The 27115-nt window shown below is 46.1% G+C and overlaps 1 protein-coding gene across 5 annotated transcripts in view; it reads left to right on the forward strand.

Moving 5' to 3' along the window:
• FBXW4 (F-box and WD repeat domain containing 4) overlaps nucleotides 1–27109 on the forward strand; it is a 76079-nt gene extending 48970 nt beyond the window's left edge. For 2 of the 5 annotated variants that reach the window (XM_025042283.1, XM_006925856.3), the window contains 4 exons: nucleotides 15583–15648; nucleotides 25642–25782; nucleotides 26301–26442; nucleotides 26642–27109. In XM_025042283.1, coding sequence (XP_024898051.1) covers nucleotides 15583–15648; nucleotides 25642–25782; nucleotides 26301–26442; nucleotides 26642–26761 — 469 coding nt within the window. In that variant the 3' untranslated portion in view covers nucleotides 26762–27109. The other 3 variants (XM_025042284.1, XM_025042286.1, XM_025042287.1) reach the window with 3 other exon arrangements.
• Nucleotides 27110–27115: the final 6 nt, after the last annotated feature.

The following is a 27115-nucleotide window of genomic DNA, read 5'->3' on the forward strand; positions in this document are numbered from 1 at the left end:
TTTTTTTCTTCCTAGATCTCAGCTTCTTTCTTTTGCCCAGTTGACCAGCTTATTCCAGAGGCTGCCAAGAGCTCCTGAGTTTGGTAGTTCATAGCATAAGTATAAGTCATGGAGAGTGACTGTCTTCCAAAAATCCCAGGGCGGAGACTCATTGGCCCAGCTTGGGTCAGCTTACTCGATCAGTTAACTGTTGCCAGAGAAAGATGAATATGTAAGAAACAGGGGAGTCTCTCAGGAATCACAAGTATGGAGGGAGAGTGTGGGGCAGACAGAACAATAGGTGTCTACTATTTTCATAAAGGCCAAATTACTCTATGACATCCAGTCCCAAAGTGTTTATGTGGATGACACTAGTATGTGGATGATGACCAAGCTCAGAATGCTGGCCACCAACTCTCAAAGTCAGATTCTGGGGTTAACTTTCACTACAGACTTGAACCTCCTCTTCCTCACTTCATCACTGGTCTGCTGATCAGAGATTCGTTCTTTATAAGCTGTTAATGATGTTCTTTGAAAAACCTATCACTTTACTAACATGGCATGCACCAGGGAAAGACCTTGGATTCAGACACGTGGGGTTGGAAAAATAAGCAGTGGCCTAGCACCCTCATAGTGAGGCAGAGAGAGACTGGAGCTAAGTCCTGGGATGGCACAAGCCTGACCTGGGTGGGCCTTTCCCAGAGGAAAATGACTTGCAGGTGGCTTGAATTAGACCAGGAGTACAGTTTACCTTGCAGAACAGGATAGAAGACAAAGACCTCCTCCTCTTTTCTCCTTAGTGCCATTGTCAGGAGGGCAGGAAATCTTGGGAAGGAACAAAGTTCAAGGTCAAAATTCCTGATGCTGCTAGCTAATCTGAAAATAAGGAAGTTCCTCAGAACTTTGCCTTCCTGAAAAGCCTGGTAATGGAAGTCTTGCAGAAAAGGACCTTAGTACCTCACTTTTATACTATCTCCATCCTTATGCTTTTTTTTTTTTTTCTCACTTCCCGCCGTAATGTGAGCCTCAGTCTGTGTGGCTAACATGAAGATTCTGGGGATCTTGTTGTCTCCTATCGCAGTGAAGGAGTCAGCACAAGAGTTATTGGTTGGATTTGTGCACCAAGGTTTGCTGCTAGCCTTTTTCTACAATGGAGCCCTTCTTTCTTGAGGAATAGGTTTTACCTACTGTGTACATAGACACACAGTCCTTTCTTTTTTACTTGTTATGGATCCTACATCTGTAGCCCTGCTGTTTATAATTTATGATGCATAACAGGCCCCAGTGGCCTACCAACCTCCATATAACACCCCCTTCCCTGTCCTCAACGTCCCCCACCCGCTTCAGTAGCCTTCAGGGTAATAGTGGAAAATGCCACAGCAATCAGACCAACTTGAGTGTAGAACTTCACCTCCCTTTTCCTCTGTCTTGATGGAAGAGAAGTGGTCCAGGGATGCAGATGGTGGTGGTGAATCTGTAGGTAGACACTCACACCTTCTGCCTCTGTTTTTTCAACTCAATGGATATTACCATGGGACTCTTTTTCATTGATGGGTCCATCAGGATCTCTCTTACTTTAAGCCTGGCCAGAGTTGGGGGGTGGCCAGTGCATGAGAAAGGCCATGCAGTCATAGATGGGCTGTCCTGCCCTTTGATTCTTCAGAGAGAATCTCTTTCTAGGTCTTTCTAGGTACTTTGATGCTTGTCACATGAAAATGACTGCCCCACATTGGTGCTTATGGAATATTGAGAATAAAAATTGAGAATAAAGATAAGAGCCAGACCAATCTTAGGGACCCTATTGCTGGCCTAAATGTAACAGTGGGTCAGGGATGTAAGGCCTCAGAATCATAGGTCATACGGGTTTCTCTTTGACCTATCTTTATCTCTATTCTCTGTTGTTCCTTCCCAAATCTGGATCAAGTTTGAGTCTCAAGGTCTCCCTGTGGTTTGTTAATATGATTATGTTTAGAAAGAATCAAATTTTAAAATGAACTTGCTGAGTTGGTGTCTTGCTTATCTGTGTGGATCTCCAGTTGAGCTCTGCTTTCCTCTTTGTAGAACCACGGTTGATCTTAATTGTTCTCATCATCTTCCTATCTCATGCCTTTATTCACATGTTAACCCCTTATGTTCTTCAGTAAACCTGAAAAAACACCAAAGCTCATCTGGCCTCAGTCTCTCCAGTAATCACCAGACCATGTGGGTTACCCATTAACATCCTGGTAGCCCAGGCCTTGGGCCTAACCATTACCATAATGCCAGAATTGACCACCTGAAAGGAAAAAAAGATTTGTTTTGAAATTGGGAATATACTTTGTGCTTCAGGCTGAGCTAGCCATAGCAGCACAGTCATTTGAGTACCCAGTAGTTACAGGGCACTGTTGTGGGGTAAACCATGGCCTTGGCCTCTCTTGAGCTCCCAGCGGAGTTCAGAAGCTCACCTGTTTAAAGAAGTTTGTTGTTTACCTCTTTACAGAGAGAGTGGTTATGAAGCAGAAATTTAGGGAGAAAGTACTATAAGAGCAGGAGTGAAATTGTAGAATTCTAGTAACCGTTTCTCAGTCCTAACCACTTGGAAGCCCTCTTGGTGAAGAGTTTCTGTCAGAGGGTGTCAGCCAGTTTCAGGATGGAGCCAGGTGACTTTGTGGTTTATGCGATATTTACAATCTGAATTCAGATATTCAGAATTCAATGTGCCACCAAGATGCAACCTTTCAGGCAGCTTCAAAATGAATATTGTTATTACCGTCCTTCTTTTAATTTCTTATTTTCTATTTTTTTTCATTTTTTATCTAAGTAATATAGAAATACATTCCAATTATAAAAAGTTCAGTTTAAAATACAGAGAATATAAAGTAAAAATCCACTTCAGTTTCCTGTGGCTCTTCCACCATCATTCTTTTTGTAAGAAGTCTGGTATGTGTCACTACAGATCTTTTAGTTTGAAGCAAATATCAGACAGCATATAATTTTATGAGTATGTATGTGTGTATATTTACACACAAATATAGGGTTTTGCTTTGTTTTAGGCTCACATTGTGCCTTTGTTCTGCAGCTTGAATTCTTCCCATGTGGTTCAGAGGTCTTTTGATATCAGAACACATAGCTCTACCACATTCTTTTAACTGCTGCTTTCTAGCTCAGAGTAAGGTGGATATACCATAGTGTACTTAGCCATCCTTCTATTGATGGACACTTAGGTTGTTTCCAGTGGTTTGCTATTATAAACGATGCCTCAGGACACATCTGTGTACTTGCCAATCTGTACATATAGTCAGATATTTTTCTAGGAAAGATACTTAGAAAACATTTGCTAGATTGAGGGATAAGTACATTTAAAAGTTTTTAGATGCTGCCAAATTGCCCTCCAGTTGGACTGTTTCAGATTATATGCCTACAAATAGTATATACAAGTACCTATTTCTTCTTACACTTATCAGTTCTGAGTAATATCAGTTTTTTAGTTTATATTTTGCCTCTCCAAAGGGTAAAAAGTATCTCATTTGGGGAGTGAGTACAGAGTTGTGATTAAGAGCTGGACTCTGGAGCCCAGCTGGCTCAGGTCACGTAACGAGTCCTCCTACCTACTAGCTTTGTGACCTTGGTGAGTTACTTTCTAGTCCTCAATTTCCTCCTCTGTAAAAGGGGGGTGATATTGGTACTATATACCCCTTAGTGACTTAAAAAAATTTTTTAGCATGGAAAATTTCAAAATATACTAAAGTAGAATAATTATCAACTCTTGGCCAATTTTGCTTCATCAGTACTACCCATATGCTTTCCCTTCCAATATTATTTTGTAGCAAATGTCAGGCATATAAATAAACATCTCAGTGTATATTCTAAAAGATAGTGATGCTTTTAAAATGTATGTACAGTACTATTATTGTACCTAGAAAAATATCAAATACGTAGGAGCGATTTGAGGGTTAAGTGAGTTAATTTATATAAAGTACTTAGTACAGTAATTAGAGATTTAACATTACTACATATATATTTTGGCTATGTATATTTTTTCTAAAAATTACTTATTGAAATTTTTTGCTTATTCACTTACTTTTTCCCTCTGTGATTTATAAGCTGTCTTTATATGTTCTTGATGTTATGTATATTTGGTAATTCCTTTCAGCCTGTTGCTTACAGTGTCTTCTGTTGTGTAGAAATTTTTGTTATTTGGGGATTAGTTCTGTCATGTTTACCTTTATGGCTTCAAAGTTTTGTTTTGTCTTAAGAATGTCTTTTATACTCCAAGATTATAAAACTATTTTACTATATTTTCTCCTAACACTTTAATGTTTTTTTGTGTGTAGTTTTAAAAAACTTTATGTCCTTAATCCATCTGGAATTGATGTCTGGTGTGAGGTAGGGCTCTAATTTTATTTTTTTCCCAACCAAATGTGTCTAATGGTCTCTATATCATTTATTGACTAGTTCATTCTTTATCTACTGTCTTTAAAGGCCACATTTAGGATCTCCTAATTCCCTACAAATATATGGGTATTCCCTTGGATTCTTTATTCTGATCCATTGATCTATTTGTTCTAGCACGAACATCATCCTACAACTTTATAGTGCGTTTGATAACTCGTAGACAACTTTCTCATTGTTTTTTAAAAACGGTTTTGGTTATTCTTGCGCATGTCCTCTTCCAGAGAAATTTTAGAATCAATTGATTAAGTAACTCTTGTTTGGATGGGACTGTACTGAATTTATAGATTAATTCGGGGAGAATTGACAGTTTTATAATCTTGAGACTTCCCATCCAGGAACATGATATCTCTCTACTTATTCAACGATTCTATGTCCTTTAGTGTAAGGCTTTATAATTTTTTTCATATAGTGCTGTCTTGGTTTTTTGTTTGTTTTGTTTTATTTTTTGTTAGGATTATTCTTGGCTATTTTACAGTTTCTTAATTCTTTTTTGTGAATAGATTTCTAATTACATTTTGATTAGTGATTGCTGGTGTATAATCATAGCTAACATCTGTGGGTATTTGCTATGTTCCATACACTGCTCTAAGCATCTTATCTCATAATTTTTACAACAAGCCTATGCCTTGGTCCTTTTATTATTTCTACTTTACAGTTTAAAAAGCTTGGCTTTTGAGAGGTTAAATAACTCATCCAAGATCACACAGTCACTAGATGGCAGAGCCAAGAGCCCTGAGCCTGCACGCCTTTCCACTATTGTATACAGCATGCCAACCACCTCATTCCACCCTGGTATTTGCTGTAATAGTGTTTTAGTTGGGTCTTTTGGGTTTTCTAGGTAGACAATTGTCTGCAAATAACGACCATATTTATTTCTTCTTTTTCCTTGCCTCTTGTTTGGTACATGGTTTTGTGAATATTGTATCATCGTTTTTCAGGAAGTCTGACCCAGTCAGTTTTTCCTTTAGCACTGGAACATATTGCCATTTCTTTCTCTTGGGAGTAGATGAAACTGTTCTTGTGTTTAGAAGCCATGTAGATGGAAAATCAAGTGTAGAAACTCCTCCTGGCAGCCCCAGCACATTTCTTGTTAAATTCAATAGATTGAATGAACATGTTATTCTCTTGTACTGTGAGTTTTTGTTTTTGATGTACTTAATTTTTTCTCTGTTAATTCTGTTCTTCCATTGCTCAAGTTTCTATTTCTTGAGTGGAGTGGGTACATTTAGGAAGAGCAGCCTCTACCTTAAGCCTCCACTTGTCTAGACTGGGCCAGGGACTTGGCCAGGCTGACCTTTTACCATTGGGTAAAGTGGAAAATAGCTATTTTGTTTCCCTAGAGGCATTTTTCAGCTGTAGGACTGCACTCCTCTATGGGACAGCAGAAACCCTACTTTATTGACTCTCGTTGGTTAGAGCTGCAGTGGGAGGATGAGCTTTGGGAGCCCCAGCCTCTGGATACTCTATCCAATGTCTGACTTTCTAGGTGGCTACTTGCATCATCCTGTCCTGATGCACTTAGGCTAAGAGAGGCTTGGTATGTGTGTTTGCGTGTGGGTGTATGTGTGGTGTGTGTGTGAGAGAGAGAGTGAGAGCGAGAGCGAGAGAGAGCGCGAGAGTGAGCGAGCCTGGGAGAGAGACTGGGAGAGGTATACCAGGCCTCTGCCAGCTGTGGGGATCAGGAGTCAGTCTTGCTCCCTACTGGCCAGTGCCTAATTAGGAGAAAGAGACCAGTGGAGTCCTTTTCTTCTTATCTGGGGCTTCCTGTCCTACCTTGGGCTACTGATCAGTCCCAAAACTTCAGCAAGGTGTTCCAGGGCCACCTTTGCTGACGCCTGCTCCAGCAGATATTTCATTATCGGGTCTACTTGCTCTTGGCCATGAGTCAGTAGACAAGAATGTCTGGTTTTGTTCTCTTTTCTCTTACAAGATGTAAATAGTATGTTTTTCCCTTTAAAAAGTAGCTCATTAAAGAAGATTTGGAAAATAGAGAAAACCGAAGAGAAGGAATTGCTAATCACTCCATTGCCCAAACACAATCCCTTTTAGCATTTTAGCATGTTTCTTTCCATCTTTCTTTTTTTTTGTATACAGGCTATGTTTTATTGATGTATAATTGACATATAATACATCAGTTTCAGATGTACAACATAATGATTTGATATCTGTGTACATTGTGAAATGATCACCACAAGAAGTCTAGTTACCATCCATTACCATACATAGTTACAAAACTTTCTTCTGATGAGAACTTTTAAGATGTACTCTCTTAGTGACTTTCAAATATACAGTATAGTATTATTTACTATAGTCACCATGCTGTACATTACATCCCCATGACTTATTTATTTTATAACTGGAAGTTTGTACATTTTGATACCCTTCACCCTCAATCCCCTTCCCCTCTGGTAACCACCAGTCTGTTCTCTGTCTGTATTTATGAGCTTAGTTTTTTGTTTGGTTTTGTTTTGATTCGATTGTTTGTTTGTTTGTTTTTAGATTCCACATATCAGTGAAATCACACAGTGTCTTTCTCTGACTTTTTTCACTTAATATAATGCCCTCAAAGCCTATCTATGTTGTTGCAAATGGCAAGATTCCATTCTTTTTTTATGGCTGAGTAATATTTCATCGTATATATGAATCACATCTTCTTTATCCATTCATTATGGACATTTAGGTTGTTTCTGTATCTTGGCTATTTTGAATAATGCTACAGTGAACATGGGAGTGTATATATCGCTTCGACTTAGTGTTTTAGTTTTCTTCAGATAAATACCCAGTAGTAGAATTGCTGGATCATATGGTACTTCTATTTTAAATTTTTTTCAGGAACTTCCATATTGTTTTCCGTAGTGGCTGCACCAATTTACATTCCCACCAGCTATGTATGAGCTTTCCCTTTTCTCTACATCTTTGCCATCACCTGTTATTTACTGTCTTCTTGATATTAGATAGCCATTCTAACAGGTGTGAGATGATATCTCATTGTGGTTTTTAAAGAAATTTTTATATTTTCATTTTTTCTATTATAGTTGACATACAGTATATTAGTTTCATGTACACAACACAGTGATTAGATATTTATATAGCTTATGAAATGATCACCCTGACAAATCCAGTACCCATTTGACATCCTGCATAGTTATTACAATACTACTGACTACATTCCCCATGCTATATTCTACATCCCCATGACTATTTTTTACTACCAATATGTACCTCTTAATCCCCCTCACCCTTTCACCCATCTCCCCATTCCCCCAATCCAGCAACCATCAAAATCCTCTCTGTATTTATGAGCTTGTTTCTGTTGTTTGTTTATCTTGGTCTCTAGATTCCACATATGACATTGCTGTTCTCTGTCTGACTTACTCCACTCAGTACGATACCCTCTAGGTCCATCGATGTTGTTGCAGATGGCAAGATTTCATTCTTTTTTATGGCTAAGTAATATTTGTTACATATATGTACCATCTCTTTATCCATTCATCCATTGATGGACACCCAGGTTGCCACCATATCTTGGCTATTGTAAATAATGCTGCAATGAACATATAGCAGATACACACGTCCCTAAGAAGTAGTGTTTTGAAGAAATGGGATTACTAGGCCTTCTTTGTCACATGTTATAGCCTTTGTATTAATGTCTGTTTTGTCTGGTATAACAAGTATTGCTACCCCAGCTTTATTTGTTTGTTTCCGTTTTCATGAAATATCTTTTTCCATCCTTTTATTTTGATTCTCTGTGTATCTTTTGATCTGGTTAGTCTCTTGTATGTGGCGTGTGTAGGGGCCGTGTTTTCTTATCTGTTCAGCCAACCTATGTCTTTCGATTTGAGCGTTTAATTCCTTTACATTTAAAGTAATTGTTGATAGATATATACTTATTGCCATTTTATTATTCATATTTTTTATCCTTTTCCCCTCCTCCTCCTCCTTCTCCTCCCTTCTTTCTTCTTCTTCTTGTCCCTTTAACATTTCTTGAACTCTAGCTCTTTCTTCTCTGGGAAGCTCTTTCTTTATCTGTCCTTCAATTCCAAATGACCACTTTGCTGGGTAGAGGAATCTCGGTCGTAGGTCCTTGCTTTTCATGGCTTTGAATATTTCGTGCCAATCCTTTCTGGCCTGCAAAGTTTCTGTTGAAGAATCCGCTGACAGTCTTATGGGAGCTCTCTTGTAGGTAACTAACTGCTTTTCTCTTGCTGCTTTTAAGATTCTCTCTTTGTCTTTAACCTTTGGCATTTGAATTATGTGGTGTCTTGGTATGGGCCCCTTTATGGGCCTCTTTGGGTTCGTCTGGTTTGGGACTGTGCTTCCCGGGCTTGTATGTCTATGTCCTTCACCAGGTTAGGGAGGTTTTCTGTCATCATTTCTTCAAATAGGTTTCCAATTTCCTGTTGTCTCTCTTCTCCTTCTGGTACCCCTGTGATGTGAATGTTGGTACTCTTGATGTTGTCCCAGAGACCGCTTAAACTAACCTCATCTTTTTGGGTTCTTTTTTCTTGCTGCTGTTTTCAGTTATTGTATTCTTCATTTCTGACTGGTTCTTTTTTATGGTTTCTATTTCCACTTTTATGCTTTTTATCTCTTTGTTGGTGTGTTGGTTCTGGGGCCTCTTGGGAGAGGCTCTGGTGCAGGCCAAAGTCATCTACTGCCTCTGCCCTGTCCATGGGCACTTGGTATGAACTACGAAGTGATCTACAGATGTCTTCCACTTGTGCTGGGCTTGGAGGTACCTAGGAGAGGCTAAGCTATGAACTGAGGCAGGCTGCCACTAGTGCCAGTCTTGGGGCTGCTTCGCAAGCAGTACGGGGCATACCAAGGTCAAGTGCTGCTTGTTTGAGGTTTGTGAACCTTTGAGAGATTTTAGGAAGGTCTGCAACCTGAGCCAAGACAGGACATTTTCATGGAAAAGTCAATGGAAGTAGCTTTGGTAGGCCTGCAGGTTGGGTGGGATGGGGGTCACAGGGAATCACCAGGGTGAGGTGAATGGTGTTAGCTATGTAGATGAAGATTCAGATATGGCAGCTGCTTGCATTTGCAAGCTGTGTTAGAGGAGGCTTCAACAAAAGAACAGTGCCCTCTGCCAGCACTTCTCTCTGGGAGAAGCTGCCCCTCCAGCCCTCACCCTGCAGCCAGACAATTCAGTTCCTCCCCATATGTCCCTGGTGCCTTTTGAGCTGCTGCCCCAGTGCTAGAGCTCAGAACAAGTCAGTCCGTCAGCAAGTAAGTCCATGCATGGCCCCTTTCAGAAGAGCACCTGGGACTCCAGCAGCCCTCTATCTCACTCAGCCATAAACTCCACTGATTTTCACAGCCAAAAGTTATGGGGACTTCTCTTTCTGGCACTGGGCCCTGGGCTGGGGTGCCTGGTGTGGGGCTGGGATTCCTCGCTCCTCGAAGGGGACATTCACAGCCGAGATATCTCCCCTGATTCTCAACCATCATATGTGGGTGTTGGGCCATTCCATTTTGTGTCTTAGCCCCTCCTACCAGTCTCGATGTGGCTTTTCTGTATGTCCTTAGTTATATGACTCCTGTACAGCTAGACTTCAGGTGATTCTCAATGATGGTGGTTCTGTAGATTAGTTGTAATTTTGATGTGATTGTGAGAGGAGGCCAACACAATGTTTACCTACTCTGCTATCTTGACCGGAACCCTCACTGTGGTTTTGATTTTCATTTTTCAGATGATTTGTTATGTTGAGCATCTTTTTCATGTGCCTATTGGCTATCTGTATGTCTTCTTTTGAAAAATGTCTATTCAGGTCCTCTGCCCATTGTTTTTCCCATTTAGTGGGTTGCCTGTTTATTTTGTTGATGATTTCCTTAGCTGCACAGAAGCTTTTTAGTTTGATGTAGTTTCACTTGTTAATTTTTTATTTTCTTGCCCTTGCTTTTGGAGTCAGATCCAAAAAAGTCATTGCTCATAACTGATGTCAACAAGCTTACCGCCTTTGTTTTCTTCTAGGAGTTTTATTGTTTTAGGTCTTACATTCGAGTCTTTAATCCATTGTGAGTTAATTTTTGTGTATGGTGTAAGATAATAGTGTAGTTTCATTCATTTGCATGTGGCTTTCAAGTTTTCCCGTCACCATTTATCAAAGAGAGTATTCTTTCCGCATTGTATATTCTTGGCTTCTTCCTGTAAAAAAGAAAAAAAATATATATATATATATATCTTATTATGCTTTAGTTTGATGAACCAAATTGTGTTTATCTTCCCTTCCCTGATCGTGCAGCTTTAGTTCTGGGCACCTGCTTCCTGCCCAGCCTTTATAGGCAGGCATTACTATGGATGGCAGGCCCTATAAGTCTATTCTTACCCTTGTCACCAATGTGACTCTCACCTTCTGATGTGTGTGCAGCATTCAGGTGTATGTTTCCCCAGCTACAAAGTGAGATGTTTGCTAGAAAGAACATGATTTCTTTGCCTCTCTGTTTTTTTTCCTTTCCAAGCACATCTATTTCCTTTTCTTTTGGGTGGACCAGGGTGCTCTGGGATCTTGGGAACTGGCTGCCTCACACTTTCACCTGCCAAGCCTCTGTCTCTCCTCTTCCTGACTTCTGGTGACCTCCTGTTCCCACTCCACTGGTCCCTCCCTCACAGTGCTGTCACTGCACTACTGCTCCTGGCTTTCCCTGGCTGAGTGAGTTTGTGTGACCTTCGCACTGCATTCATGCTTTGGGACTTAGCTGCTGTAATGATGTCAGTGGCACAGGTTAGCAGATGGCAGCAGCAGCAATGAGACCTGACATGTTCTAATGACTCCCTTCTTCCCACCCTTGCTGGCTAAGCCGATAGAGGGGCAGAGATTTCCTTGAAGCATTTTTTGGGGGGGGCAAGGGATATTGGGGGGCCCCCAGGTGCTGATGAGGCCTGTGACCTTTGCTGCTATAATATCAGTGTTTCACAAGCAGGGCAGTTTGGGAGCCCACTTGCAGCCCATCAAAAATTGATTTAATTGCAATTTTTCCTCCAATTAGGAGCACTGGAGCCTGACTAATTGGAGTAATAGAGAGTAATAAGGCTCAGATAAAAAGCCTTCCTCGGCGGCCTTTGTATCTCGTGTCAGTGCCTGTCAGAGGTCAGAGAGCTTGCATATTCTATTAGGCAGCCCAGCCTTCATTTGTACAAATTAGTTTACCCAACAGTAATTAAAATGCCAATGCGGGTTGAAGAGAACTGAATACACTTGATGGGCATGTTGGTGAATGATGTGACAGCTCTGGTGGCCTCCCTTGCCAAAGTGTGTCAGCCCCGGCTCAGAGGCGGCTGGGGCCTGGGCCAGCTGGGCGGCTCTGGGCCAGCCACGGGGCCCAGCTGCTAAGTTCGCCTCTTCTGCTGCCCCTACTCAGAGCCACTCTGGCTCTCCTTTCTTCTTCCAGGTAGAGTCATTTGTTCATTTGTCCATTCCTTCATTCAACAAGCATTTGAATTTTCAGTTTACGCCAGGCATTATATCAGGTGCTGAGGAGAGAACTTACAGGGCCAGGGGTGTAAAATCACTTGGTTCTGGAATCAGGACTGACTGGGTTCAAATTTCCAGTCCTTCTAGTTGCTCCCTGTGTGAGCCAGAACAAGGTATATTACTGCTCTGTGCCTCGGTTTCCTTGTCAGCGAAATAGGGAAAGTGGTACCTATTGCATGGGGTTATGAGGATTAGATGGGATAATGCTTTTGAAATACTTTCTCAGAACCTTGCACATAGTAAGTGCTCAATAAATTACTTGTGTAATTAAGAGGGCCTAAAATAGGCAGAGGCAGCAAGAATCTACCTTCTTTTCATCCTGCCCACACCCAGTTTATTTCCCTTTTTACCTTCCTCTTCTCTTTTCTGTATCTTATTGTTTTCTATTCCTCAAAATGAGTACGAGAACCCCTAGTTCTCTTGGTGTCTACCTCTGATATGAGGGCTTCTACGTCTACTGCTTGGGCTTATGGTGATCTCTGTCATTGCCAGGAGGCCAGTAAGGTACGCTGGAGATCTGGGCATAGGATGAGAAATAGTAGAAGGCTGGCTGCTGGTAAGCACTTTCTTGTCTAAAAAGAGTAGAGTTTATTGAGTCAGAATGACTTTTAGACCCTTAAACTGAGAGACTGTGTGCACTTGTGTGTGTGTGTATGTGTGTATGTGTGTGTGCGCGCGCGCGCACGTGTGCGCATACATGTGTTTTGACATTAATATTTAGGGACTGTTGCTACTTCTCATCTATTTTCTGGTTTTGGTGCTTATGAGGGACTTCACTGCCCCAATGATGTGTGACTGTGTCATGTTTCATTCAGGCAGGTCTGAGTCTGCTGATTTGGAAATTATTCTTTTAAGAAGCAGAGGGACCCCCTTCACAGCCTGTATGCTTCTCAGCCTTGTTGTCTGTGAGCTTCGGAAAGCCCTTTCAGTTCAAGTCCACAGTTTTGTCCTGAGTGCCTCTTCTGGGCCAAGCACTGTGCTGGGCATTGGAGTACACAAGAGCCACCAAATGGCTCCATGATCTCAAAGAGAAGGTGGGAAGATAACCTCCAAATACCATTTGTCCAGTGAAGGTGAGATCAAAGTGTGGTAGTTTAGTGGCTGCTGGCACTCCTATGGGTTGAGAGGCAGCTGGGATGACTCAGAGGAATGATGGTCAAACCACCTGGGGAGCAGCTTCTACCTCTGTCTGTTCATTACAGGTTTGCTGTCCCTGTTCCTGGGCAGTCTCCATGGTTCTGGTGTGAGTCCAGGTGTGTGTTCCCAGTGGGACCTGGCTCCAAATCTGCTCGACTGTTGCTTACATGGTTTTTTACTGTATTAAATTTCATTAAACTCTTAAGTCCTCATAAGTGCCAGGAAGACTCTCTACTTTTCCTCTTTTTCTTCCTGCTTCACATGGTAAAACAAGGGGAAAGTACAGCTTGTAAAAAGAAATGTTTGTGAGTGTCATGTCCAAGCAATTAAGAAAGGTTTTTGTGGGGTATGAAGATGAGAGGCACTCCTGGTGGCGGATGGACAGGGCCAGGGTGGGCGGCCAGGCAGGAATAGAGAAGGACAGGAGTCCCAGGGGAAGGTGTTCCCATCCCTACCCCAGCCTGCTGGGAGGTCAGAGCTGTGAGAGTGGCAAGGATTCAGGTTCCAGGTTCCTCCCACCTCTCTTTCTATTGACTTACCTTGACGCTAATTTAGGTCTGTGGCCAGAGGCCTGCTACAGGCCTCCCTAAGAAATGTCTGTGCTGGCGCCCCTCACCTGGCCCCTACTCCTCAAAAGTCTAGAGAGCCCAATTGCCCGCTCGAATGATTTCCAAGTGGCTATTATGTTTCCAACCCAAAGTAATTGGCTTTACCAATTATTAATGGATTACCCTCAAGAAAAAAATGTCAGGGGGAGGGAGGTGAGGACAATACCTCCTGGCTTTGTAGTTTGGGGCTTTATTGTCCAGCAGCCGCTTCCCAGGCTGGGAGTCACTTGGGGCATGACAGAGTGGCTGTTTTGGCACACCACACTAGTTTAGTGGCTGCTGGCACTCCTATGGGTTGAGAGGCAGCTGGGATGATGGAGTATGTCCACAGAGGAAGTCTTGGCTTGAGGCATGGAAGCCCCAGGGTGGCTCACGTGGCCATTTTGTCAGTCTGGGGCTGAAAAGCAGACACCTGTCCTGCAATTTTGATTGTTAATCAGTGGCTTGGGCAATGCCTGCCCTAACATCTCCCCCATCGGTAATTGGCAGGCCAACTCACCCCCAGCCAAAGCCACTGGCTTCTTCCGAGCCCTCTCTGCGGAAATCCATCTCCCCATTGACATGCTTGGGATCAGAGAGCCACAGGTGCTAGGCAGGGCCAGGGCGGATGGGCTGCTGCCCCACATTGCCAAAGTGTCATTAGTATGTCCAGTACCCCTCCCCCTTTGCCTGACAAGTAGAGACATGGCCATTCCCTGCCCCAGGGCTCCTGAGTGACATAACTGCTTTCAACAATCATGCTCTTGGTTTAGGTTTTCAAGCCCTGGGTTCCTGCTGGTTTCCTCTCCCCACCCCTGCCAAATCCTCTAACAAAGGAATGGCCTGGCGCATAGGTTCAAGTTCTAGTCCTAGCACTACAGCCACCCTGGCTCATTGCATAGGTCCTACTCACTGGGCTTGTGCTTGCACTTAAAATGAAACCCTGTAGATTGTATATGTTGAACATTTAGGGGTTTAAGAGACACTCTGGGAAATGTGGTCAAATTGTTTCTTCTCACCTGCCTCTTGGCAGTGTCTGTTGTTGTCCTCTAAACCAGGGGTCCCCAACCCTCGGGTCCCAGACCTGTACTGGTCTGTGGCCTGTTAGGAACTGGGCTGCACAACAGGAGATGAATGGTGGGTGAGCGAGCAAAGTTTCATCTGTATTTGCAGCTGCTCCCAGTGCTGGCATCACTGCCTTAGCTCCATGTCAGACCATCAGGCATTAGATTCTCATAGGGCACTGGTCCCTGGTGCCAAAAAGGTTGGGGACCTCTGCTCTAAACACTCCCTGACTCCCATCACACTCCACAGCAGCCCTGGCTCCCTGGTCCCTCACATTCCCTCCCATTCCCTCCCATTCCCTCCCATTCCCTCCCATACTCTCCCACTAGCACTTTTTCATTTACTCATTTTTCATAGTTTTTTTTTTTACTCTCTTATTTTTGGTGCCTTTACATCCGCCCTGTGTTTGTACCATATTACCAAATTCTTTGAGCTCTAAAAAAGCGCTTAAACAGGAAGTCCTCCCAGCCACCCTCAATTCTGACCAGGGCATTACCCTCCAGCATCTAACAGCCTATTCCCAGGAGACTGTTTCTGTGCCATGGCTTTGTGAACTTCATATAGCTGAAGCCTAACAGGCTTACTCTCCCTTGGCCTCAGAGTTGCTCATCTAGGGACCTGTTTTTGTCGTGGTCAGAGACCACACCAGCTGGGTTGGAGTGGCAAGCTCAGCTATCATTGAACCTGTGGCTCCTGTGGCCAGGCAGCACTGGGAGGTTACAGCCCTCACCATGCTTCTAGTGGTCTTCCTACAACTTCTCTGATGGCTCTCGTGGCTGCTTCTCTCATCCTGGCTTAAACCCAGAAGCCCCTGGAAAATGAATATGGCACCTCTAATTGTGTAGCGATTTCCACTACAAGTTCTGACAAGCCAGACCTGACTCTGCTCTCCTTTTGTTTGGCAGCTCTTTTGTGACAGGGACAGCTTGCTGTGGGCACTTCTCACCCCTAAGAATCTGGGACCTCAACAGGTAAGAGATTCCTGGACCCACCATGGCTTGCTGTGGGGGTGGGGTGGAGTGGCCGGGGAGGCAGTAGAGAGAGCTGGCTGAGCCTGTGCCTGCTTCAGTGGGCTGCCCAGTGCTGCAGGAGGAGGCTGGGGCAGACTCCTGCCCCGCAACCCACTGACAGCCTCTGCTGTGTCACCTCACAAGAAATCGGTTAGCTTGAGGAGACTGTTGAAGTAATTTATAATAGGTAAATAATTTCATATTAAATTTATAATAAGTTTGGATTTATGATACTTTTTTTCTGAGGAGTGCTTAACTATGTGGCTACATAAAATTTCATCTAAAGATGATTTTTGTAAAATAAAGACATTTTAGAAGTGGCCTACAGATGCATAAAAAGGATTATATGGAAAAGTTAAAATAGATCCAGGTTTTATTCGCAATTCTCTGCCTTGGCAAGCTTGACACATTCCCATCTAATTTTCTGCCATTCTATTGTGTGTGTGTGTTTTTAACTTTTTATTTTGAAATAATTACAGATTCATAGGAAATTATAAAAATAGGACAGCAAGGTACCTGTGTAACATCTTACATAACATTATATCAAAACCAGGAAATTAACATTGGTACAGACCATAGACTTTTATTCAGATTGCACGTGTGTGTGTTTCCTTGCAATTTTATCCTGTGTGTAGATTGAAGTAACCACTACCACAATCAAGATACAGACTGTTTGTTCCATCAGCACAGAGGTCCCTCATGTACCCTGTAGAGTCACACCTATTCTCTCGTCCTTTCCCTAATCCTTGGCAACCACTTATGTGTTCTCCATCTCTATAATTTTGTCATTTTTAAAGTATTATATAAATGAAATAATATAGTATGTAACCTTTTGCACCTTTAACAGCATAATTCTCTTGAGACCCATAGACGTTGTTAACACGTATCAATAGCACTTTTCTTCTTATTGCTCGGTAGTACATTGCCTGGAATGGATATACCAAAGTTCCTGTTGAACAGAATTCACCCACTTAAGGACATCTGGGTTGTTTTCAATTTTTTGACTATTGCAAATAAAGTGAACACTTGTGTGTATAGGCTTTTGTGTGGACATATGTTTTCGTTTCTGTGGGATTAATGCCCAGGAGTACAATTGCCAGGTCATTTGGTTTAGTTTTCTTATCTGCCAAACTATTTTGAGTATCTTTACCACTTTATATTCCGACTCCAATGTATGAAAGATCTAGTTTCTCCACATCCTATTGGCATTTGGTATTGTCACTTTTTGTTTGTTTGTTTGTTTGCTTCAAGTCTGAGAACTCTTTACCTTGCTCTAGGCACCTACATTCTGGTTTTCAATGCTGTAGTTTACAGCAGTGGTGAGGATGTGCTCATCTCACCTGCCTCCTGCTTCAGCTGCTCTAGCTTGTCTTCTCCTTTTCTCTCCATGTCCCAGGGAAAGTATTAGCCATATATCTTCTTATGAAAAACCCATTGTATCGTCAGTCTTTCCAAAAGATTTTTTTGTACTACATGAGATCTCTTAATTAAATGTGTTTTTTTCTACAACATTCTCTTCGTCATTCAGCTGCAGGGATAGGAACCTCATGACTTCACCAAACACCACATTATATCTCTGAATAGCTCTACGGGTTAGAATGCCTACCCTTCATCAAGGATTGGTCTTCCTGGAACTGTGATCCTGACAAGAAGCAAGTTGAACCTCTCTTCTGAAGACAGGCCTTTCAATTTCAGAAAGCTTTGGTCCTGTTCCTTCAGGGTCTTATCATTTTCAGGCCAAAAGTCTGAGGCCCTTTAATTGTTGCTCATAAACAGAGTAGATCAGTTAGGGTGCATATGGCTGTAAGTAATGAAGGCCTAATTCAAAGTAGCTCAAACAATAAAGGGATTATTAATGTCTTAAATAACAAGGAGTCCAGAAGTTGGATGGTTGGCTGGCTCGATGGATTTAATAGCTCAGTGAGACCATGAAGGCCCATTTTCTCCTCAGCTTCCTGCTTTGCCACCCCAGTCAAGATGGGCTGTTGCCCTTGCCCACAGGCTTGTTTACAAAATCATAAGGCAATTCATAAGGCAATATCCAAAGGGAAGAAGAAAGGAGGAGGGCGTGTCCCTGCTGGGGCCTCCTTTTAAAATGAGGAAGCCCTTCCTAGGAGCCCCCAAGCAGACTTCTCATATTTAATGAGCCAAAAGTATATTCCAGTACTCACCCTAAATCAAACGCTGACACAGGAAATGGAATGACCAGTCAAGATTCACCTTCTGGGCAGTGGGGGATGGAAGAGGTAGGCACAGAATCAGGGTTTGGTTAGCAAGAAAGAAAGGAATAGCTGGATGGGTGACCTACAGTTTTTTTCTCACACTGGTTTCAGGACCGTTCTCACCTGAAAGTTTCTCTAATTTATCTGGTTTGTTCTCTGTTGAAATGGATTATTCATAACTGAATAGTGAACATAGCAGGTGTGGGCTGATGAGTAGCAGGTGCTATTACCTCTCTTATTGGAGATCTACTTTAGTTACTTTAGTTGATCGCATCACACTGTTGTCAGCATAGCTAAAACTTCCAAGGGTTCCTTTGTTCCTTTGTAGGCCCTGAGATGTTAGAGGTCTTGCAGTCTGTGAAAGTTATTTCCATGGCTCGCCCTACCAAACTCCTGTTTCTGGCAACTTCTTGCTTCTGAATGGGGATGGGGCAGAAGGAGCTCTTCCTCTGGTGTGTCATGAGGCTGTGAGGAGCTGCAGAGGGAGCACAGGCTGTGTAGTCAGACAGACCTGGGTTCCAGAATTGATTCTGCTGGATATTAATTCTGTGATCTATGGGCCTCTCTTGGCCTCAGTTTCTACATTTGTAAATGGAATTTAATTATCCCTACCAATAGAACTAGTAGAAAAAAAATTTTTTTTGAAAAAGTACCCACACAATGCCTGTCACCATGGGGACAGTCAACCACTGTAAGCTGTCTCCTTCCCTCTCTTCCTCTCCCATCTACATCTGTCTTCCACATTGGTACCTTGGAGTTTGTGGAGGCTCAGCCTTTTAATCCTGCAAATATTTGTGGCCTGTGACAAGTGGAGGGGGAATTGAACCTGCTGACCCTCATATCACAGAGCAGGCTGTAACAGTAAGGCTGTAGGTCACAAAATGGGCATTTCTGCTGAAAGTCAGTTTTGTATAGTTACGTAGCTAGATCTTATCCTTGGCATCATGGCTGGCCAGGGCTCGGGATGGCGGACAAGCTAGGGGATGGGGTGGGCACACCACCGTGGCCCAGCTTTATCTCGAGAGTTGAGTAATCTTCGAGTGGCCTCTTTTGGCTGTGGTTGCCTTAGTGGGGGGTATGCCCGGACACAGATTTATGATCAGGATGGACTTCTAAGGCACTAACCCCTTGAATGGCATTCTTTTATAAAATCTCTAGACCTCACGAATTCCAAACACTGAGTTTTTACAGAACCCAGAAAGAACCCAAGTGAGAATGGGCACAAGACAGCTATGGCTTCAATTTTCACTAAAGCCAGACAAGAAACAACCATTATATTCTCTGGCCAGCCTGTGGCAGGGCTGCCTTGATGTCACTTGGCATTGCCTTCTCTCTAGCCCCTATACTCCCCTTCTTACCACTGAGAGGAGTCGGGCCTTGTTTAAACATCTCTCCTGTCCCCAGGGGAGCTTGGAGGACCAAGAGGTGTGGGGATCGGGGAAAGATATGCTGGTGGAGACATCCGCTTTTGGTGGGAGGAAATGGATGGACAGGACGACTGTCTGTAGCTGTCTTTCCCAGAGAAGCCTGAGCAGATAATAAAGCCATGTAGAAAATAGGATTAAGGTAATGAACAGGCAGGACAGAGTTTGATCTTTCAATAAGGCCAAAGCCTGACTGACAGGCCAATCTGGAAGGTGGAGCGACATCACTGGCAGGACTCAGTGGCGGGGCGGTGTGCGATGCCAGAGGGATTCTTTCGCTTTTAACCTGTCACCACTGAAACTTGAGGAGCACTGGGATTTTCTCTTTTATGTGTGTACAATGACTGGGGGGAGGCAGTACTGGAGGGGCAGTTTTGCTCTGAGCATCACTCCCCCAGGGGCTGCCCTCAGGAAGATGGAGGGGGCTAGGACACAGCTTGAAGGTATAGGTGCCCTAGTGGGCACCAGTGCTCCCTTGTGCATCTGTGCCTCTCAGTAGCCATCCTCAGGCAGCTTCTCAATGCCTGGGAACTCCTTTCAAGGTCACCCTGGCTTCTTCAGCCCTTCATTCCTTCAAGTCCACTGGAGACTCTTCCTATGGACTGGAGAAGGGGAGGTCCTGGCTGAAGCACACAGGTCCTAGGGTAGCTATGGCAGAGAGCCATTGCTTATATGTCAGAGAATGGGCTGTCCCCTTCTCCCTTCATCCTTTCTACCATTTTCTCTCCTGGAGCTGGGGACCACGGGTTGGGCCCAAGGATGGGATTTCTAACTTGTTTAAACCAGAGAGATAGAAAGTTGGAGTCCTCTACCCAATTTGCAGGTGTCAGCATGTTTCTGCTTCTGAGGGTGGATAGTCTTCAGACCCAGTCCCAGCTCCTAAGGGGTCCATCTTGACAAATAGCATAGAGTATGCTTAGCTAGGCACTGGGGTCCCATTAGGCCCCAAGGTATTGTGCCAAAGCCATCCTAATTCCTGAACCTGGGGTCTGGAAGAATCAAGGCCCATATTGTGTATTCTGTCTGCATTTGGGCAGGGCCCTGGGCTAGGCTACAGGGAAGGTGTTGTCTGTGTGGGGCCTGCCTCCCACCTGCAGGAAGGCCTAGGAGGAGGAGGTTTGACTGGCCTGACATCACACACACCCCCTCTCCCTGGGGAACTTATCTTGGGTCTGTGGATTGAGCACAGGAGCTGAATATCAGGGCATCTACTGGCATTCGGAATGGCAAGGGGTGCCAGGCTTCAGCCTTTCTAACCGTCTGCAGGAGGAATTAGTGTCCTGAGTGCAGAATGGGCTGCTCTGAGGGCACCATTAGTGCCCATCCCTCCCAGGTGTGGCTTTGTTTCCGCCCCAGGCCCTCCGCCTCCTCCCGGGTAGGGGGCCTGGCCCTCAGTCAGGCTGATTACGGGAATTGCCCCTCTTTAAAGTACCTGCCTTCTTTGAAAGTATTACTGACAGCTTTTTTCATTTTCTTTTTTCTTTACCTCTTTAAGGAACCCTGTAATTTCTTTCTCTTTCTTTCTTTCTCCCCACCTCTTTCCTTTTTCTTTCTTGTCCCCTCTGTCCCCCTGAACTCTTTGAAATTGGCTCTCTGCCTGCTGACACCAAACTGATACTTTGCGTTTCACTTCTCCTTATCCCTTTATGGCAACAGATGTTGAAATTTTGTATCCTTTTATCTGCCCGGCTGCCCCTTCCTGTAATTACGGTCCCCTTGTTAGCAGTACAAAGTGGGCTGCCCGGCTGCCTGGCCTTTGAGCCATTGTGTCTGAACACGTGTGCGTGGGTGGGTGCTGGGGTCGTGCACGTGTACACACATGCATGTGAAGGGCTGTGTGCTGGCGAAGGGCCCTTCTTGGGACCAGGGCAGGTGAAGCTTCCATGGGCTTCTCCTTGTCTCCACCACTTTGTGGTTACATTTGGGACCTATCTGCTTCCTTTCTTCTTTTGGTTTCCCCACTAGAGGGCTGGACTAGGAAAAGCACTCCCTGCTTAAAAGTCTTGTGGCCCTCTGCCATTCGTCGAGTTCATACCCGCTGAGCAATGTGTCCACCATGAACTGGAAGCCAGATCATGCCAGCTTGTTCCCCTCACATATCCATGCCTCTGGCCAAACCAGATTGCCAGTTAGGTGAGCCCATTCTGATCTTCTCCTGTTGCTGGTTCTTCATCAGGGCCATCCCCACTCCTCTGTCATTGCCTGTCACAATGCTATCAGTCATTGAAGAGTTGCTCAATACCCACAGCCAAAATTGGTCTCATATCTGTGCCATTATAAAACTTCCTTTCAGCTCTCTTATGGTACTCACCAGGTCACACTTTGCATTGTTAATTGAATACATGACAGACTTCTTCCCCTCACTGGATTGAAAACTCCTTGAGGACTGGGGCAGTGTCTCCTTCAGTCACATTTCACATCTCTCCGGAGCTTCTTTTAAGCACAATGCCTTGTGTAGAGAAGGTGCTCAGTAAATGGCTGTTGATCAAAGAAAGGAAGAGAGGGAAGGAGGTGGAGAGGAAAGGAGGAAGGAAGGGAGGGAAGAAAAACCTCCCATTTTCTTAGCAACCATGTTGGGCCCAGCTTACACCTTCAGGCTTCTGTCTCCTGGGAGCAGAACAGATGTAGGAAAGTGAACTGTTTGTCACCCTCCCATCCTGTCCATCCCCCAAAAGTCATTGTTACATTTCGAGGTAGCGCATGCCAGATGGGGTGTCCTCACACCCATACACATACAGGAATAAGCACCCACCCACATGATCTCCAGAGACATCGTCAGGAACCCAGTATGTTAACAGTGGCTGTGAAATGGTGTGGGGGTTACAGGCATTCTTAGATGTGGGAGCCAGGGGTACTTCAAGACACTTTAGCACTGGAGGACTTTCTACGGGCTGTGGCTTGTGGTGGGAGCTCAGGCAGGCCAGGCAGGGTGAGGTGTCCAGAGGTTGGGATGAAAGGACCCAAGGGCGAGAGGAAGGGAGGGAGAGGAGCAGGGCACTAAGCTTCCTGGCTCTGCAGGGCCCAGGCTGGGGGAGGAGGGGTGTGCCTACCAGGGACTGCAGTCCCGCCCTGCCAGACTTTAGCTTGGCACTCAGGGCCTCTCCCAGATCAGACATCTGGGTCTTCAGGGCCAGCACCTACCGCCCATTAGCTGTCCCCATAAAGATGGTGACAGGGGATCAATGTCTTATTTAAATTTCCTTATCCCTCTGACCTTTAGGAAGTTCCTCTCTATCCTCCCACTTTCCTCCAGCGTCAGTGGAATTTCCTGGGCAGCAGTGTGAGTTAGTCCGAGGAGACCTGTTTCCCTCTTCAAGGGCTGATTCCCTGGGCTGAGGCTGCACATAGCCAAGCTATGGGAACACGCCTCCTTCAGGCTATCGTCCGTCTGATCTCATTCATCAGGCTCACAGGGGCGGCCCCATCTGTCTTTATCTTTCCCTGGGTCGAGAGAGAATTGCTGGAGTCATGCTCTGGGGAGGCTGGGTACTGGAGGCCCCCCAGCCCTCAGCGGCTCCTGGAGGCCCAGGCTTTGTGCACAAGAGTTGGAAGGGAATGGACTTTTTGTCTGGCCTTCTATAGTGACAGATCCAGCCCTTGCTCCTGTCTTGGCCTGGGGCTCTGAGCAGCAGCCCTGTTCCCACACAAGTTGTGGGACAGCCAAGGCTCTGCACCCCGTCCTGCCCCCCACGGTGATAGGCCCAGAAGCATTCTTAACATTCTTTCCAGAGAAAAGGGGTGAAATGTCTGAATTTGGGGGTCACCATGTTATACAAATTGCAATCTAATCGTTTTTACAAGAACACACTTGCATTAAGAAAAGGAGCTGGAGGAGGGGCTGAAGAGACAGACAGCTTGTTTTGTCCCCCTTCCCCCCAAAGGTTGGGGCTATTGTCCACAGATCTTTCTCTCTCCACCAGAGCAGTTGAGCTAGAGTTTTCTAGTTAAATTGGGCCTGGGGTGGGGGCCACGAAGGGCCTACGATGCCATTTCTGTTTGTTTTCCCAAATCAAAGCCCCAGCAGGACTTCTATGGCACTGCTGGGCTGCTATTTGAAGAGACGGGCCATTTCCCAGAGCCTGGTGTGTCAGTTTATGCTCTGAACTTAACCTCACGGGCACTGCACAACAGAGTCTCAAGGGTCCCTGGCCCAGAGGCAAGAGAAATTGTATCTTTTTATTGGCCTATTTAAAGTGTGTGTGGCTGTTTCAGAGAATCAGAGAACAGTGCTGCAGAAAGAAACTTCTCAGACCCTGGCCAGGCTGGGCTGGCAGACGAGGGTCTTTCTGGACTTGTCCTGGTCCTCAGGGGTTGGTGCTCACTCTGGCCCTTGGGTCTCCCTCAGAGGGTAGTGTTCTGTGTTTCTTATTGCAGACACTGTGGCATGACACTTTCCAGTGGTGGCTGGGACACTGGGGCAGGGGTCCAGATCGGCAACTTGGCCTGGGTGTGGCCCCTACGCTGCTGACCCTGCCCAGCCAGGGATGACCAGCCTTCCTTCCTTCTGAGCCCTGGGACCAGGGGTGGGCAGGTAGAGCCATGCTGGGCTTCACGCCCCCAACCCCACTGCCTTTCATCTTCTGTTTCAAACAGACAAACATGAAATTACTTCTGTAGATTAAAGGAGAGAGCTCCTCAGTCATTCCTGAAGGCCTCACTAATGGAGGGGGCAGGGCCCCCAAATCTAGGAGAGGGAGAACTGTGGAGCAAAACAGCCCCTACCCAGTGTGCACAAATGTGCATGTGTACCCGTGAGAACGAGACCAACCCCTCTTGGGGCTCTGGCCTGCTCCAGGGAAGAGGGTGTTGAGTCATGGCCAGGGGCCCGCTGGGAAGGCAGGTCAGTGATCTCTGGGAGAACCTGATCTGGGGAGAAAACTTTTTCCCTGATTCCTCTCAGGATTCCACCCCCCCACACACACACGTACACAGAGGCTTATCGTGATCTACCCTGATAGGAAGAAAGGCACTGCCCTGGGGAGGAGGCTGGGGGCAGAAGTGCTGACTTAGGTCAGCAATGGTGCTACTTGCTGGGGGTTGCTTCACCGTCCAGGGCTCAAAGTGGGCAGAAAGGAACCCACAGCCTCCTCCTTTACTCTTTCAGCCTTCAGGGAAGACAGCGACTCCATGGGGAAGAAGGGAGGTGTGGGGTGGAGTCTGTGTGCAGTGGAAGGACTGGAGCTGAGGGCCACATTCACACACATGACTGGCAGCCTCGGTGGCCTCAAGCCCTTTGATGAATACTGCTTGGGCCAAAGCTGGGCTGATGTGACCACAAAGTCCTCCCCACTCCATGCCTGAGCCTCTTACCTGTGTGTCCCTGTGAAGTGTCCAGGGCCTTGTTTCTCCTGTGACGCCATGGAGGAGAGCCCAGCATCTCTTGGTGAAGCTGAGGAATGGGGCCTGAAGGGTGCCTCTCTTCTTCTTCATTCATCTCAGTCATTTGGTATACTCACTGTTCTACCCGTCCCCTAGCCACAGGGATTAGCGGGTGCACTTGATGTTGAGGGGTTGTTGCTAGGGCCAGGAGGCCCCCCTACATGGTTGCCAGGGGTCTGGCATCGGGGCGAGGGGTCTGCCCACTACCGCGGTCACGGAGGGAATTACACAGTCACAAAGAAATTGTTCTTCTCAGTAATCTGCTCTTGGCCACCGGGAGGGGCGAGGATGGGGGAGCAAGCTGGAGCCCAGCAGGCTGGGGGCTGTGATCACAGAGGCGTGCTTGCTGCGGGCCGGGGGCCAGCCGGGCCGGGAACACCAGGGACCAGCCTGCTAAGCTGCTTTCTCAGCGATTTCTCTCCCCAGACACAAAGGTGTTTACTTGTTTTAACATCTCCTAGGACTCTCCTTCTCCCTTTGTGTGGTCTTTATCCCCAATGAGGTTTGAGCCCCAGATTACAGGCGGGAATTAAGGCATTGGACTCAGGCAGCTCAGAACTGCATGACCTGCAGGATCAAGGAGTATAAAATAACCATGTGGGGGGGGGGCGGGGGCGGGGGCGACCCCTTCAGCAAGGCTCATTCATCGTCCAGAGAAGAGGCTGGGTGGCGGGTGGCCAGTGTGCAGGTGTGATGGAGGGGCTGCTGGCAGCTGATTGAGGCCTTTAGCTGGCAGTAGGGGCAGGGACTGGGACTGAGGTGCGAGGGGTGGGAGTCCAGAGCATCTCCTCCCTAAGCACCCCTGTTTTCTAAGGGAGTCTAATTTAGCTTAGGAAGGAGAGCTGCATTTCCTCAGGAGATGCCATTTGGAGGTTCAAAAGATCTTTGTGGGCCAAGCTGCTCATTCTCTGCCCCTCCTCTCTCCCCAGTGGGCAGCTGATGACGCACCTAGGCAGTGACTTCCCCCCAGGGGCTGGGGTGCTGGACGTCATGTATGAGTCCCCTTCCACACTCCTGTCCTGTGGCTACGACACCTACGTTCGCTACTGGGACCTCCGTGCCAGTGTCAGGTGCGTGTGCGGGGCAGGACAGGTGATAGGAGCCTTGTGCTGGCCTTAGCCTTCACTCCAGTCCTCAGGGCCCATGGGAGAGGGCACAGAGACTCCATGTCAGGAGCTGGCAAGGAGTGGCTGGCAAGGTCAGATCAAGCTTAGACTCTTCACCTTGAGCAGCCTTGGCCCCGGGGCCTGAGAGACCGTAGCCACCAGGCCCTGATAAAAGCCTCGGGATCTGTCAGGGTGCCATCCCTCAGCATTCTGTCCCAGCCTTTCTTTAGGCCTTTCTACCTCTCCGAAGCCTTATAAGTTCTTTGACATGTAGTTAGTCATGTGAAACACAAATGAAGGCATAACCTGCCCTTGGGTCTGGGGCTTAGCAAGAAAGAGACCTTTACTGAGGCTTTCCCTCAGTAAGGCTGGTTTTTAAAGAATTTGGTGATTCACCTCTCTCTCTCAGCCAGAATGGGGAAGCAGGGGTAGAGGTGGAGGGCAGTCATGAAGCTACCCCTGTGTCTCCTCTTCCTGGACAGGAAGTGTGTCATGGAGTGGGAGGAGCCCCACGACAGCACCCTGTACTGCTTGCAGACAGATGGGAACCATTTGCTGGCCACTGGTTCCTCCTACTACGGAGTTGTACGACTGTGGGACCGGCGCCAAAGGGCCTGCCTACACGTAGGTGTCCCACCCACCTCTCACCTCCAGGAAGCCAGGACTCATTTTTATAGGCCGCACCTGGGAGTGGGTGTGCCTGGAGAGGGTGGGAGGAAGCCTACAGCGGCACCTGGCCCATTGCACTGGGCCCGGGAATCCTGGGTTCGGGCTCCCCCATCTCCTACTCAGGCCACCCTCGCCATTTTGTCCTCCCTTGCAGGCCTTCCCGCTGACATCGACGCCCCTCAGCAGTCCTGTGTACTGCCTGCGCTTCACCACCAAGCATCTCTATGCTGCGCTGTCTTATAACCTCCATGTCCTGGACTTTCAAAACCCATGACAGTCAGGGCCACCCCAGCCTGTGGGCCAGGGAAACCAGCTACTCAGGGACCTCTCCTGTCTGGAGGGTACAGTGATACCTCCTCCCCACCCCTGTGCCTGTGCTCCCAGACCTGTGACCACAGTGCTCGGGCCCTTAAGCTAAAGGCTGCTGACTCCTGAGAGTCTGGGAGTACCCAGAGGTACAGTCCCTCCCATGAACTAGTTTGGAGAGAAGGGACCTGTTGCTTTGGGAGAATGCAGCCAAACCTGCCGGACCTTGCTTCCTTGTTGGCCAGAGCAAGGATGTGGCCTGGAGAGGCCAGCCCTGGGCACCACACCCCTTCTTACAGAGCCGGGACAGCTGAGAGTGTGG

The sequence above is a fragment of the Pteropus alecto genome, unplaced genomic scaffold (assembly GCF_000325575.1).
Source record: "Pteropus alecto unplaced genomic scaffold, ASM32557v1 scaffold88, whole genome shotgun sequence".
In the NCBI taxonomy this organism is placed as follows: domain Eukaryota; kingdom Metazoa; phylum Chordata; class Mammalia; order Chiroptera; family Pteropodidae; genus Pteropus; species Pteropus alecto.